Source organism: Lissotriton helveticus, chromosome 6, assembly GCF_964261635.1.
Source record: "Lissotriton helveticus chromosome 6, aLisHel1.1, whole genome shotgun sequence".
Taxonomy (NCBI): Eukaryota; Metazoa; Chordata; class Amphibia; order Caudata; family Salamandridae; genus Lissotriton; species Lissotriton helveticus.
The window spans coordinates 519756513-519773434 of record NC_136067.1 but is presented as its reverse complement, the minus strand read 5'-3'; the positions used below and the strand labels follow the sequence as shown (position 1 = coordinate 519773434).

General features: G+C 45.8%; 1 protein-coding gene across 4 annotated transcripts in view; it reads right to left on the bottom strand.

Moving 5' to 3' along the window:
- The window catches only part of ZNF451 (zinc finger protein 451), a 776596-nt gene that overhangs the window by 469752 nt on the left and 289922 nt on the right, over positions 1-16922 (bottom strand). For all 4 annotated transcript variants that reach the window (XM_078647977.1, XM_078647979.1, XM_078647978.1 and 1 more), the window contains exon 7: positions 9450-9609. In XM_078647977.1, coding sequence (XP_078504103.1) covers positions 9450-9609 — 160 coding nt within the window. The remainder of the gene's footprint in view (positions 1-9449; positions 9610-16922) is intronic.

Below are 16922 nucleotides of genomic sequence, written 5' to 3'. Positions count from 1 at the left end.
TTCTTTTGCAAAAGGGCAAAAGCATCAAACTTTGTACATGGCCATAGCTATCCTGAAGGCTGTAAAATTTGTGAAAAACATAAATCACCAGTACTTCACATGCTGGACATTGTGGTTCATATATGATATTCTTACAATCTTTGTGTTTCTCAACATGTATGAGAGGGCACCTCAATGGCAAAAATTGTGCTCAAGAGTCCTCAGGAGTGGTAGACAGTCAAGCATTAAGATGGCACGGGAACGTACGAATAGTAGTGGGGGGTTGCAGGCTTGCTTTGAATCCCTAACTGGGAAACATTTGTCTTTCTTGTGTGACAGCTGGTCAATATTAGAAGGAAGGGAATGGTGTGTGGTCCAACCGAATGCACTTATTACGGGTTGGTAACTAGAAATATGGTGATTGCAGAGCACATCCCGCTGAATGCTTGTTCAGAGATCATCAGATCAGTGTTCCTGTAAACTCTGTCCACGTTCTGTTCCTCGCACATGGTAAGATGGAGTGCCAAAACCTGGATGGCTGGAGTGAATCTGCTGAACAATGACTAACACCTAGCCTAGCTTTAGTCCATCCAAGCATGTGGTCTTGGAGGTGGCCTTGTCACTGTCCGGATCAGCCTGAAGGGAGAACATTGTTCGTCCGCTCTCTACCACAAGGGAGGCTAAGGCTGTACACCATGCTTGCCTAATCTATCTGCAGTCTGACTCAGCCTAAAACTGAAATCCATCCAATTTTTTGAATCTTGCACAGCATATGTGCTTATTTAGCAACCACTCTGCCGCTGGTATATAAGAATTACTTTGCTGGGGGAGGAGCTACGCGATACCTAAGATGGCCGCGTAGACTCTCGGCTCTGCCGAGTCCGTCCACCGGCCCGAATATCCTGTAAGTTATCCTGTCCTCCGGGCCCTGAAAGCTGCACCGGAGGTCATGCTGCACAGGTGGGGCTGACTCCGAGATCCGAGAGCCGCCGAATGCCGCAGCTGTCTCTGTTCAAAGGTCGGGCCTGCACGGAAGTGAAGCCGGGGACCAGAGTGGTTGCGTTGCCTGCCGCAAAGTGATCAACAGCGGCGGCCCATTCCGGAAGTCGCCGGTTGGGCCCGCCGAAGAAGCCGACTTTCTGGGTGAGAAGGCAGCATATCAAGCTGGCGCGAGTGTAGAGCCTTGTCGGTCCCCTCCCCCACCCCCCCATATCCCTCCTTCAATCACCGATGCCCCGCTGTTGGGGGGGGGAGCCCGGGACCTTGCAAGAGGGCTAGCGCTGGTGAAGGCTGTCGGATTGTCTCCTGAGCTTGGTGGGGGGGGGGGGGTTAGATGTGGATCGGGGCTTCGTTGTGGGCATCAGCACTATTGTCAGGGGGGACCCGACGGGACTTGGCGGCAAATCCCATAATTGCTGAGTTGCGGGTCCCTGCCTCCCCGGATGGGGATATACTTTGAACATTGACTACTCCAGTGGCTTGGTTGCCCACCCGGAGTGTAGGAACAGCGCAGTGATTATCCTGGCGCATCGGCCCCGGAGTAGGACGCTGGAGGTGCGGTGCGTTTCTGGATGGAGGTGAGTGGCTTGGCTGAGTGTTGTGTGCAGTGGCGGCCTCCCTCCTGGTGGAAGATCAACCCTATACCCTGCTGAAGGCAACGGACCCTGACCTTTGGTGGCAGTAACGCTCGCTGTGGGGTGCTTTAACGGAGGACTGTACACGCTGAAAATGGCGGCCAGGCAAGACGGTGAGAAGCATTCCTCCAGGGGACAAAGGGCCCTGAAACCAATACAATCCAACAAATTGGATAGATACACCTTGCCTAAGGGCTCGCCGATTCTCCCGCGGTGATTTACGGCGCACTTCCTGACCGGGGGGTGGTGGGGGGGATGACGCTGCATGATGTCATGGGAGCCATAGATGGTGTTAAATCCTCCTTGGAACAGCAGATGGTGACACTGGATGCCAAACTGGATACAGTGTCTATTGAAGTAAACTTCATATGGGCTGATCTCACTAAAATTAACGAAAAAGTGAAATCATTGGACATCAAGACGGCCAGCCTGGTGGATAATGTGGCCCAGCTTCAGCGGGATGTGCAGGTGCTTAAATCTTCACATGAACTGGCGGAACGCAAGCTGGATGTGTATGAAAGCAGGGCCCGGCGAAACAACATCCGTATCCTGGGTGTGCCCGAGAGGTCAGAGGGACCCGCCCCCGATTTATTTGTGGAGGATTTTGTTCTTAAACATCTCCCACCTAAAGGCCTCAGTAACCTTTCCACCGTTGAAAGCGCACATAGGGATCCCGGGGGTAAGCCGAGGCCTGGGGCCCCTCCCCGCCCTATGATTGCCAGAGTCTTAAATTTTAGGGACAGAGACGCTATCCTGCAAATGTTGGAGGACCTGTCCAGTTTGAGAACGCCACCCTATCCTTTTCCCCGGATTTTACGCAGGCGGTACAGAAACAGCGTTGTAACTTTCTGGCAGTTAAAAAGAAACTGAGAGACAGGGGTTTGAAATATGCAATGATGTTTCCCGCTCGGTTGAGTGTAGAGGTACGTGGGAAGGTATGGTTCTTTGATAATCTGGATGTTGCAGCTGATTGGCTTGACACTCTCCCTCGCGATGGAGCGGTGTAGCCGGACCGGACAAGTGAGGAGGCAGCGTTGGAACGCGAATGAGACTGCCTTTAATTCGTTCAGTGTAGTGAAGACTTGTGAGTTACTGGGGATTGTGAGCTGATGCGGGGCCCACCGGAAGTTTGGTTGCAGTGATTAGGGGCCCAGGGGGGGTTGGTTGTATTTGGGGTTCGGGGCGGGGGTGGTGGAGCGGGATCCTCTTCCAGGGTTTTTTTTCTTTCTTTTGAATGTTTTGGGCGACAGGCACTCTGCGTTTTTTTAATGGGCAGTTCTAAGCCTACTGGGCAGGGCAGCGGGGTGGGGGGGAGATGGGGAGGGAAGTTTGTTTCACCAGTTGGGTGGATTGTTGACGGCATCAGCATATTGTACTTGATTAGCATGCAGCAGACAGAGGATTGTCACTTCCTTTTCATACATGATGATGGGGGGTAGGTAATTCAAGGTTTTGAGTTGGAATGTGAATGGGTTGGGGGACAAAATCAAACGTAGCGTGGTCCTTCAGTATCTTAAACGCCAGGCGCCGGATGTGGTTTTGCTTCAAGAAACACATTTAGTCGGTACTTCGTGTAAGGCGATGCACAGAATGGGGTACAAGTTGGTGGCCCATGCGGGATTCACATCTGGCTCCAGGGGGGCGGGCATCCTGACTCGGAAGGCACTCCCCTTTGTGATAGACTCCGCGTGGAAAAATGATAGGGGCAGATATGTTGGCATCACAGGTCGATGGGAAGGGTATGTTCTTACCCTCTTGTCTGTCTTTGTCCCTCCGGATATGCAGTCCAGTTCGTTCGCTGATTTGGGAAAGCTTCTGCTCGAACTGCCGGTTGGGCTCTTGATCCTGGGGTGTGACTTCAACGCAGTGGTTTCTGGAGCTATGGATAGATACCCCCCACAGGACACGGGGCGCGCCATGCGATGGCTACCCAACTTCATTGACGCAATGGGTTTGGTGGACGGTTGGAGGTTGCTCCAGCCTGATCAGAAGCAATATACATTTCACTCCGGTGCCCATGGCAGCCTCTCCCGCCCGGATTATTGTTTGGTTCCGGCGGCTCAGGTGTCTTATGTCATGGAGGCTGCTCATCTCGCATGGGGTATCTCTGATCATTCCCCGCTTTGGTTCCGGCTTTGTTTCACTTCGGGAACAGCAGGTAGGGTAGCCCCCATTAACCCCTGGTATTTACGTAACTCCAAACTTCCCATGGATCTTCTCAAGGCTCTAGATGAATATTTTATGAATAGTGAAGGATCGGTGTCCTCCTCCATGTCTCTCTGGGAAGCTTATAAAACGGTTATTAGGGGTTAGGCTCTGTCACTGTTAGCTGGAACGAAAAAGGAAAGGAATAGAGAGGTTGTTGAGGCAGAGACTGAGATTGGACGTCTGGAGGGGGAACTGGAGCAGGAAGTAACGCAGGCTAAATTACGTCTTTTGAGCCTTAAGCAATAGGAGTATAAATCATTGGTCACTGATAATGCCAGGGTCCTTGGAAGGGAGCAACAGGGCAGGCTTTACGATCTCGGTGACAAGGCAGGTAAACTTATTGCTTGGTTGGACAAAAAGGACTGGGCTGACGTGTCGTCCCACAACTTGTTACAGAGGAGGGAGCGTTGCTTACGGATCCACAGAGTATCGTCGACATTTTTGCGACATACTTTGAAACTGTTTATACCTCGGTCTCAGATCGACCGGAAGAGGACTCTCATTTGCTGCTCCGCAATATACAGTTCCCTTGTCTGTCCAGTGAAGACTGCGACTTTATGGATAGTGCCTTCACAGCCGACGAAATAGCCCAAGCTATTCGCTCCTTGAACTCGGGTAAGGCGCTGGGACCCAATGGACTCCCAATTGAACTCTACAAGCTCAGACCCGATAAGCTGGCTCCCTACCTTAAATGTATGTTTGTTGAGGCCCGGGAAAAAGAGATCTTGCTCAGTGATCAGAGAATTGCTTCAACTGTGGTGATTCATAAGGTGGATAAACCCAAAACGAACTGTGCCTCTTAAAGGCCTATTTCTTTATTGAATGCTGAACCCAAAATTTTGGCCAAGCTACTTTCAAATAGGCTGGTGAAAGTGGTCAGCGGGCTGATCCATCCGGATCAATCGGGCTTTGTTATTATTATTATTATTATTATGCGTTCTTATATAGCGCTCGATTACCCGTAGGCATCTCGGCGTTTGCCTTGGGAACCCGTCCTGGCTTCCCCCAAGGTGAAAGCCAGGCATCCCGCCGCAGGGGGGGCCGTAGTGGAGATTAAGCTGGCTAATGCCCAGAGCTGGAGAGTGTGAACCCATGATTCGAGTAGGCACCGAAACGAGAATTATCGAGTCCGTGGATATTTGGGCTCAAGACCCTGCCGCATCGGGAATTGAACCCTGGTCCCGGGTCTGACCTCTGCTTCAGGGTCTGCCTCCTCTAACCAGTGAGCCACACTTCTCCACTTCCCCATAGAAACACGGCCCTGAATTTACGCAGGTTTCATGGCGTGATAGCCACGGCCCACATTCTGCAGAAACCAGCCGTAATCGCTTCACTTGATGCAACCATGGCTTTTGATACTGTAGAATGGTCCTATTTGTGGGAGGTCCTGACTAAATTAGGCTTTGGCACCGAATTTATTGGCTGGGTGCGCTTACTGTACACTGAGCCACTCGCTCAAATAGTTGTTAATAATCGGGTCTCGGCGTCCTTTTGTCTTAGACGCGGCACTCGGCAGGGCTGCCCTCTTTCTCCCCTTCTTTTCTCACTGGCCCTGGAACCTCTAGGGGCTTGGTTGCGCTGGGAGCCATCTATCCGGGGCATTCGGTTGTCCCCCGATTGGGAGGACCGAATCTCCTTGTATGCAGATGATATTTTGCTTTATTTGACCTCTCCCCGAAGGTCCCTCATTGTCGTTTGAGACGTCCTGGCCTCGTTTGGCAAGAACTCTGGGCTCGCCATTAACTGGGGAAAATCTCTGCTGTTTGTCCTTAAGGGAGAGCCTCCGGTCCCTCCGCGAAATTGTCCCATTCAAATTAATGTGGAAGGGTTCAAGTATTTGGGGATTTACATTTCTCTTGACCCAGCAGTCAGGTATGCTAAGAATCTCATTCCCCAGTTGCAGAGGCTTAGGAATGACATCGCTAACTGGAAGAAGCTTCCACTCTCTTTGTTGGGGCGAGCGGCTCTCTTTACAATGATGGCTATGCCACTTTTCCTTAATGCCCTTCAGAATACCCAGATGTAGTTCCTGCCAGTTATTTCCGTGAGGTGGAAGGGTTGCAGTGTAGTCTTTTATGGGAGGGTAGGCCCCGTATTGCTCTTGCTAAGTTGACACTCCCTTGGTATGATGGTGGCATTGCCCTCCCAGACATTAAACGGTACTATTGGGCTTCCCAGCTCGCCGCGATCAATCATGGAACATATGGTCCAGTCGGAGATCCCGGCTAAGCAATAGATAAATTGCTACTCCCTGGAGGCAGGTACAATAGGGCTCTGTACTCTAAGCCAACGAAGTTGGACTTGACAGGGCCGAAAAAGCATGCCGTTCGGATCTGGCATGATGTCACGAGTTCATTAGGATGGAGGGACAAACTGACGCTAGCTACCCCCTCTTTGATTCTGAGCGGCTGGGTAAGCTTTGGAAGATGAGAGGGTTTGATAAGTGGGACCTGATAGGGATCTCCACAATTAAAGACATTTGGGGCAAGGGGAGGATTAAATCATTTGAGGAAATGCAGGCTGAATTCGAGCTGAAAAAAGCTGAGTACTTTCACTATGCGCAAATTCGACACTCCCTACAGGCGGCCCTGCCGGTGGACGCAGACCTCCCGGACGCCTCGCCGCTCGAAGATAGGATTTTAGATGGCCACCTCCCCGAAAAAACGATCTCCCTGATCTATAAGAAACTAATTAATCACAGGGTGGAGCTCCTCGGGGAGTTGAGGGATAAGTGGGTGCAAGAAGGAATAGAACTGGATGACGAGGACTGGCAGTCGGCCGTGTCCTCTCCTAGAGTGGTTGCTATTCCTGCACGTCTGCAGCTCGTTCAGTTAAAAATACTACACAGAGTCTATGTTACGGGACCCCGCCTTGTACAGATGGGTTTATCTGATACCGGATTGTGTAGACGGAAGTGTGGTCTAGTGGGTACGGTCTTCCATATCATTTGGGAGTGTCGATATATTACTGAATACTGGCGTAAGGTTCACGACATTATACACGAGGTCTTAGGGGTCTCCTTGCTACCAGAGGCGAGGAGATGCCTCCTTAACATATGGGAACCTACTGATCTTAACTCTGCACAGACACAATGGGCCACATTAAGCTTCATGATAGCAAAAAGGAATATTGCCCAGCAGTGGGGATCGGAACAGCCTCCCACCCTTGAGATCTGGAAAAATAACTTGGGCTGGTGTATGTTCCAGGAAAAGACATTTTCATGGCCAGAGGCCGCCATCAAAAGTGGGCTTCAATATGGGGACCTTGGAATAATTATAGAGGTGAGATCTGTGTGCCACCCAGAGACGCTGTTTTTGATGTACCCCATCCCCGTAAGGTTTCTGACATGTATCTATTCCTGTTTCCTGTACCCCCGAAGGTGTTTTATTCACTGTGAAAAGATGCTTCTGTACTGTGTCTGTTATTGATGCTGGTTTTAATAAAAAAGAACTGTTAAAAAAAATAAGAATTACTTTGCTGCATACATGATAATAGCTCTAGACTCAGCCCAGGCATATCTATGAGGGTGAACCTTCCTTTCAAACAAGATACAATATTTGTGGTCCCTCTAGCACACCTTAACAGTGGTATTTCAAGGCAATAAAAAGAGCACCTGTGCTGCCAACACTCTCTGTACTCTGAACATACTCTGTAATTGAAATAGCTATACAGGTTCTCATTCGAACCCAGGTCAGTACTCTATATTGGTCCTAAGTTTGCATTTTCCTATGCTGACATCAGGAGTCATAGTATGCTAACAGGGCACGAGTCAGGTTACCACGCCAGTGGAAGGCGTCCCCTAGTTATTTTCCAGGGTGGACGCTGTCCACCCAGCTTATCAAAACGCCGTCCACCCTGCCCTGCTCATCCAAAGCGTGATAAAGGTCGTACCAACCAAACCATGCATTTCTGGGTGATTGCTTCCGACTGGTGTGCAAACACACACCATGGTTCTGCTGAAGAACGTTCGGTACCGGCGACCTCACATTTTTAACCCCTAGTGAAAATACCTCTACAGGACATTATTACCTTTTTAATATGTACAACTTGAGTGCTCTACCACATCTGACTCCATGTTAGTTCCTGCACACACATACTCTTCATTGTTATTCTTTACATTAGGTGAACCATGTAAGTCAAGGAACCCCCCCCTTTAGCCTACTCTCAGAGCGTAGAAAACACATGGACTGATACAGCACTCAGGCAGTGCCACTCTTCGGTGCTGATCACATATTGAAGACATTTGAAATTATAATATCTGTCATTTACCCCTATTGACCCAACTCATGTTTTTCTTGGTGTTGATATTCTTGTATGATTGATACAGCTGGTTTTCCACGCCCTTACTACGGCTCTTCTCCCCATGGACTGGTCGAGCCCGGAAGCTTAAGGCCTGACTCTGTCCGACTTACTATCTGCAGTGAATTGTTATCCCTACTGGGCCTTAGTTCGCACAGACATCCCGAGCTGCATTATTTATTTTCCTGGGCATGATCTCCCGTTTTATCGGCTTGCTCTGTGGGGATCCCACATACTTGCTTCTTTAACAGCCTGGCTGTGATACTAGTAGGCAGTGTTTTTTCTTGAAAATAAAAGTAAAGGTTGCAAAATATATCCATCATGAAGCCTGCAGTGATAATCCTGGTGAAATTGTATTAATGATGTACACAACCGACGAATCAGGCTTGGATAAAATGCAAGGACATGGTAGAGGAAATATAGCAGGGAAAACGCTGTCTTCAAAACTGAACGATCTAGAAATCAAACATGAAGTTCTTACAAGTATCTACATTTTTAATTTAAATGAAGAAATATTTAAGATGGACCATCCCCTCACCCGAATATGAACTAGGAAAGAATTGCTTATACACAAAAATCTGCTAACTCAAAAACAAAGGTTCTAGAAGCTATGAATGTCCAATTAAAAATCCAATTTATAATTAATGTTAAAAGAACAATGATCTCTTTTGGTTTAAAGTAGAATTGGTTACTTCTCTAAATATTGGTAAGCAAAATCCTGTTAAACTTGCAGCAGAGAAGATGGGATCTTTTATTGCTCATTCTACTTACAGTGGACTCTAAATGCTCTTTTGTTAAGAGCAAGGGCTGAGTTAATGCAAGTGGGAAGAGGAATTACTCATTAAGACACAAATCTCAAGCATATACACTATCGACCAATTCCTTCTCAATCAACAAAACAAACCTGGTAGCTTCCTCTCGCTGGAGTACAGCACAAATACAAATAAATGTAACTGAAAATGATTAAGTCTACGTAAACCTCAAAAACTGCAACTCTGAAATCAATATTAAGAACCGTATTATCACTATCAAAGGTATTTGTACAGATCGCTGCCTTACTAGATGCAAGAGCTGTATGTATGGTTGGAAGATATGAACGGTGAGCTGTCTCATATGTGGAAAGAGGTGGCGTCCTGCATGAGAGTCCAAGTTATGCTCAGATTGTGTTGTATCAAATATTGCACAAATGCCAGCATTCATGTATCACATGTTCATAAAACTTTCACGGACCCACTTTTTTACCACGATTCAGGAGCGATTTTTGTTCACTACCTGTTGCTACGTTACATACAGAGAAAGGCAGAGGACATTACAGAATTTAGAACGTACCCTTTAATTTAAATCGGTGTACAAAGTGATTATCGGCAGACATATGCTTCAGACACTCGTCGCGGATATTAAAGAGGAGGAAACAACTTGGGCAGGCAAAGCACTGGATGACCAGGGGAGGAGGGTTATTGGAATGTCCATCTGTCCGCTCACCAGATTTCTGAAAGGCAAAAGAGATATCGTGACCATAATCTTCATCAGAAAATGTTACTAAGGATGTTACTATCAGTTTGAGGGAAGACGCTTGCAAATCCTCAAACAGTACTCATTTGTTTGAAAAAAGAAATTATACTTACCTGCAGAACCAATTCCAACCAGAATTCCCATTGACTACATGACGAGCTATAACGCTTTTAAAAGTAATAGATAATTGGCACATACTTTTTTTATTGGCCACGACATGCAAGCTAAAATACGTTAGTAAGTTCTAGGGAATGACAGATCAGATAGAAAAAAAACAAGCACCTACAAAGCCAATTAATCTCACCTTTATAATGTGAATGTTGACCTGTTGGCATTGCCAATGTTTGCCTATAAATCATTGTTTTAAGAAACAGTAAAAGAAAATCCATTTTAAAATACAGGAGGAAAAACAAAAATATCTTATGCTAGCTGAAAACTGCAAATTAAATTCAGTGTTTACAATTTTTATAAACGAAATGGTTTGCATATTTGTAAAATAACTTTTACTGAAGAAACTGGGAACGGAATCTAAAAAGAATAAGAAAGTGGCAGAATATAAAGGCAAATGATGTCCAAATTCTAATTTACTTTCCATGGAATTCAATCATTTGCTTCAATGCCCTAGACCAGGAAACAGATTTATAGGCCTCCCTGAAAAAGTGTTATGTTAAATACACTTTCTGCCTCCGACGTCATCTATTGAGTGCAGCAGATATAGCCCCTCACCCAATGACAGGAAAACATTTGGGTGCCAAGGCTTGTGCTTTTACGCAATATGTGAAATGCAGGAGAACCAACAAAAAACACTTAAAGTTTGCTGGTCAGCAATACCCCAGCGTTTACAGACAAATGGAAAGGGTGGGGCAGTGTTGGAGGAAGGAGGGTATGTGAGGGGTGAAGCAGCATGGGAGGAAGAGAACTAGCAAACAAACTCATGCAGAGCTAAATGAAAAAGAAGAAAGGAGTTCCTAAAACGTGAGCGGTGAAAGATACAGGTCAGCCACTCAAAAGAATCATAAGAAGGCTATGCTATAGGGATGAGAAAAACATAAGAGGAAGGCAAGCCATAGAATAAGAAGCAAGCAAATGAGAATGACAAAGCTAAATCACAACAGATCTTTCCCAACTGCTGTTTGGTAGGCTTCACCTACAAATGGGTTCAAATGCCATCAAATAATACATCAACAGATGCCAATTCCTAATCCTAAAGCACAATGTCAAGAGAAGTATTCAGAAGAACCACTGTACCATATTTTTTAAGGACTGAGTTGAATCATGTAGTAACAAGTATTCCTCACTATACCTCGTGTGAAACATTTAAGTGCTAGTAGTAAGATTTCTTGTTTGAAAGGTATGAAATTATAATTTAATAAGCAGGGACTGAGAAATCAGTTGTTCTCATTCAGTTTTCCTCATGATCAACTCAAGCTTCTTACAGTTTAATAAGTCCTCAAACAAAATCATAAGGAAAGGGGTCAACAACACCCAAAAAACTCCTGTTTACTCTGGAAATATTATTGTGGAGATTAAGCATGTATCTGAAAAGGAAGGGACATGTCACATCTGCAACTCCCTCAGTCACATTATTAGTGACAATCGTCAACAACTACAGCTCTGTGTAACAAAGCTATGCATTTATTTACCTGTGAACACTATTCACCAGTTCTGGTACTTATACAAACACACAACTTTAAAATATCTGTAATCTTGATTAGAATCCAGTGTCTCATAATAAACGATTAGTATAAAAATTCATCCAATGTAGTTAATTACTTCCAACACTTGGCCTCTTTCCAGTTCAGCCAAAGAGTTGATGAAACTTAAACCTCCTACAGAGGTTGCATTATCACTAGAGTTATAGGTTGGCAACTTATGTACACAGCACCAGACCCTTTACATACATTACTTAGTAAGGTGGGGAGGGTCTTATTTGGCAAATAAATTGCTCAGCATCAACTGTCTCACTTCCAACTCCTCCGATATCATCCTTCACATAGTAAAGTTTAGGGAAAGCGAGTGAAGTTCATCACACCTCCTTCAGCAGATCTCTTGCAGTAGAAGGCTTATGTGCAAAGCTATCACTATTACTTTGGCATTCTTCTTGAGAAACACAAGTCCATGGCTCCGTCAAAAGAGTAACAAAGTGCCTTCTTCATGCTCTAACTAGGAAATGCTTTCACAGCAAGACTGAAAGGCCTGTGGAAAAAACGTAAGGCAAAAATATCTGGTTAACAGGAAAGTCTCAAAGCATATTAGGTTTAAACGTAAGAGAAGTTGAGAACCACTCAGTCTTTAAAGAGTCTTACAAAGTAAGCCTCAAAAGAAAAGATTTGAATGCTAGCCTGCATAGAGGGTGGGCCAAATGTCAAGTTTTATTTTTAATAAATATTTGGTATTGTACCAATGATTGGGTTTGACAGGTGCGCTAATCAGGTGAACGGTGACCCAATCAGGTGTGAGTGCGGCACTGAACAGTAAGAGATGGTTACTTAATTGTAGCCCTGGTTCTGCATCACATGAATCTTTTCTTGAAGTTATAAACATTGGAATAATTCCCTGCTGCAACAAGGGACTCTGAACACTTTAAATCCATACTTATGAAAGAGGCTGAAAAGTCTAGCCTTTCTACTGCAAACAAACACCCTCCTGAGAAGGTCCGCTGCATTTTCTTCTGAATTAAACTGTTACAATACTGCACTGTAGTACATAGCAAAAAAATATATATATCTACTTGCTGTCTAGGCAATATGAATTTAAAAAGCTGCAAAAAATGAGAAAAGTGTAGTCCGAGATATTTTTACGTTGGAAGCACTGAAAAAGCACTGTCCAGATTCCTGCCACAGCTCACCTCTCTTGTCTATCACAATATACCATGACTCATAACATTCCTCCCAACACTTATGAATTAACAAATGTCTTGTACCATATTACATGTTGTTGGTAATAGCAAGCTGCAGCTTGTGCTCACCTTTTTGTTTGAAAAGGCGTAATAGATTTTACAAATGTTTCACCATGCAGTCTTCTGGACTAGTTTGTTTTCAGACAGAGGCTCTAACCTTAGTGATAATGGGCTTGTCTTTGAGCTAATAGACAGTCCCACCTTTGGGGTAATTTTGGGAGTACTATGGGTAGGACACCATAATCCAGAAATGGATTGGGTACACTGCACTGTAACCTTGGACTCGCCATTCTGCACTACTACCTGCTGCCAAGAGGCTCCAAAGGTGGAAATACCTCTGCATTGTGCCTTGGTCCAAAGAACAGAACACCTTAAACTACCCAAAAAACACCAGGATCATTTCATTGCCGCATAGATCTCCTCCCAGGAGAAAAGCTGCCCTGCAGTAGAGTTTACATGTTAAAAAAATATATATATCATTCCCATTGTTCCTTTGTTATAATCCTCCACGTGGTGGGCAGACAAACATGGACAACAAACTAAGGCTGGGTGTGAGATTCCTATATGTATAGTGGTGACTCTCTCTAGAACTTCTCGATGCTCTCAGTAACACAATAGTTTGTTGTCCATGTTTGTGTGCCCACCATGTGGAGGATTATAACAAAGATACAACGGAAAGGACATTTTGTTTGTTTAAAGTGTATAAAAGAGGGAGGACGTGTCCTTTCTAACCTCGTGATCGAGGACCTCTCTACCCACCCCGGGCATGTGCGCCCCTGGGGATTTGTGATAGAGTTTAGACGTTGACAGAACCTGAACCTCAATATCTACTCAAATATCTAGATTAACAATTAGAGATTATATATGCCACTATGAAAGTACAGTGGAGGGGTGCCACAGTTTTACTGTATCATTTGTCAACAAAGCCCTGTTCTGGTGACAGAGTCGCCAAAAGTGGACCTCCAACCAGTGTGAGCAAAGGTACTTGCCCAGTCCCCATCCCAAGTCTATGACAAGACTGCTGGTGGCGGCAATGTAATTTATGTTCAGAGGTACAGGGCTATTAAACTGTAGCCTCAAGGAAAGAATGTCTATTGGCTCTACTCTCTAAATGTGTGCCAATTGAACATTATTGGGATACCTTTCACACAGTCACATTTAGGACATGTATGAATATGGTGTACATGTTACTGGAAAGTTTTTCACAACATAAATATTGGTATTTCTTAAGAGCACAGTAAGACTGCTGTACATGAACGTATATAATTCCATTCAGATTTTCTTTGTCCTTTTGCGAACGTTTCAAATTTGCTTGTTCTACTGAAACAACTTGCTGAAACTGATTACCTGCATATGTTGAGTCTTCCCCTTTCTTTAGAGCAGGGGTTGCCAACCTTTTCTGTAGTGAACTACTTCTTATCAGTGAAAATCATTGTGAGCTACTGAAGGATAAACAACTCGCACATTCTTACCAGACACCCCACTACAACCAGCTTCACTGATTTTAAACCGAATGATTACAAAGGACACCCGTTTAGCAGCAGGAGGAGGGGCAGGACCACATACCCAGGCCCACCAGGGGCCAGTGACGCCGCAGCTGGCATTCCGCGCCAGGAGGTGCCTATATTAACGGCCAAGGGCTCTCACTGCGCGGAACGCCCGTTTAGGAGCAGGAGGGGGGGCAGGACCACACGCCCCAGCACCACCAGAGGCCAGTGACGCCATAGCTTCCATTCCGAGCTAGGAGGCGCATATATTACTGGCCAGGGGCTCCCACTGCACAGGACGTAGGTTTAGTAGAAGGAGGAGGGGCAGGACCACACGCCCAAGCACCACCATGGGCCAGTGACGTCGCAGCTGCCATTCCGAGCTAGGAGGCGCCTATATTACCGGCCAGGGGCTTCCGCATGCACCCGGGCGAAGACGGGCCCGTCTTAGCCAGTGGGAGTCCGGAAGATGCTGGGCTGGCCACAGCCCTGGTCTTGCTATTTGCAGGTCCTTTTATTTTTCAATATACTAGTTCTATACAACAATGCTAAGTCTACGTACTCATTCTACTTGACAGTCGTTCACTAACACACCCAAGTCCATAACAAGATCTTTACTTGGCAGTATCCATGTGAAAAGTCAACAACGTCGAACAGTAAGTGGCCATTTTATTTTAATCTCTTATTGAATTGTTACTTTGCATTCTATCCCTTGAGGTCTGTCTTTTATGGTGGTCCCCATAGGAGAAGGGCCCTATTAATTCCTTTGCAGCTGAAGAGCAAGAATGGGGAAGCAACCTAATCGTGATAAACAGCGAGCGCAGCCCCATATACTGTTCCTATCCTTACAACAAACTTCGATCAGATGCTACAGCGAGCTATAGGTGTGGTGGCTACCGAGATAGAACTCACAGAAAGACGCCTGTCCTTGAGCCCAATTTTACGATGTTCCCTAACCGGCTCAGCCCGTCCACACCCATAGTTAGAACCGCCCTGGAAAGTACTCCCACATTGCCCCTACAAGCTGCTGGCACAAAAATGATAGCTATACCCAGACCACACATGCAGAAGGGAATCAAGAGTAAAGGTCCACCAAAGATCACCAAGCCCAAACATACGACAAGGGTAGGGGTAAAAAGTCTAACAATGGGACACCAATAAGGTCGGCGCCACTGATCGATCATGTCCTGGACAATGGATGTAGCTCACAAGTGGGTTTGTCCTCTCCGCCTTGGGTGACTTCTCTGATGGAGGACTTAAAGGATCAGATCAGAACCATTGTGAGGGACGAGTTTGCCCCTCTGGTAGCCAGCCTGGAAAAGATGGTCAATATCTATGATAAGAGGGATGGAAAAGACGATGAAAGGGCAGTCTTGGTCAGAGCTAGAGGAATTGTGTCTTTATGTCAGACTGTCGGTGTAATCGCCACTGAAAGGCCAAAGGTACAACCAGGGGTCCTGGTTCAAGCCAGAACAAACTGTGAAGTAATACAGGGGGAATCGGCACCACTAGCCAAGGTCACCATGAAGGACGCATGGACAACAACGGGACCCAGACCAAAGGGGATGGGGTTGGCTATGGTAAATTTTTTAGGGGCGTGATCCCAGAGGATGATTTGCTGATGATAAATCTCCCTCTAGCATCATCCCTGTACGTTATTGTATTTGCAGGGGTACCTAAAACTAGAGCGGGGCAAAGGGAAACCCAGCTAGAACTAAAAAACTAATTTTTGTTCTGGCTAGCCAGACATCGCCAATTTCCCTATGAGAAAGCAGGTGAAATTATCGTAACTCGTAGGGTTAGTTGGGTGGCTACCAAACCTAAAGATGAGCCTGGGTATTTTATAGTAATTATTTTTTTTAATCCCATGATTGTGCAGCATCTTTTGCGTTTGACTTGTTATGTTCAAGATTTACACATGATGATTAGACCCCTCCCACTCACCTATTTTTATCCATCAAGCCCAATGGCCCAAATCAGGGTAGAGAAAGGTTTAGTGCAGGATGAGCGGTACTTCAACCAATCCCAATTGGATCAGAGGCACCAACAACAGAGAGGAGTAGTTTCTTACCTGTAACGTCAGTTCTTTAGTAGGGGTATATCTGTTATAGTCCTAATCTAGTGAATAGTCCCGCCCATGTGCGTGGACCCTAGATCAATCAAAAATAATCTCTTAAGCTGTCTTCATTGCAGTCCTGCATAGACACTTAAGAGAAAATTAAAGACAATAATGCAGCCTGTACCTACAAGGCTACACTGTCCAGTACTTCAACTAGAAATGCCAAGGATATAACACCAATAACACATTTAACACAATCTGTCAAGTTTCACCCATAGAGAAACTTTCCTCCGCTCACCAAATCCTTGGAATGATAGAGAGGAAGGTAAGGACAGACAAGCCTCCATAGGCTGCCATTATGTGTCTGGAAAAGGGATACCGTGCCTTTAAGGAACTCTCTGGAGACCCTCGGTATCCCAGCATGCTCAGCCCCTTCCTTTTACTTTGTTATTTTTGAAGGTGCATAAAGCAAGGCTTGTAGCATACATCACAGTACCATTTTCTCCACCGGGGAGGAGGGCGGGCGCTTTTGACTATAACAGAGATACATCTACTCCACAACTGGAGTTACAGGTAAGAAACTACTCCTTCTGTAGTAGGGGATCTCTGTGTATAGTCATAATCTAGTGAATAGAATGGCAAGCCCATCCAAAAACAATCAGGTGGTGGAGAAATAAAGACAACACCACTATTGTGCGAACAGATTCCGCAGCGAAGCCTGCCCAACCTGAGTATCTGCTCTGGCATCCGAGTCCAGACAGTAGTGCTTAGCAAAGTTGTGGACCGACTTCCAAGTGGCCGCCCTGCAGATCTCTGCAATGGGAACATTTCGAAGCAAAGCTGTT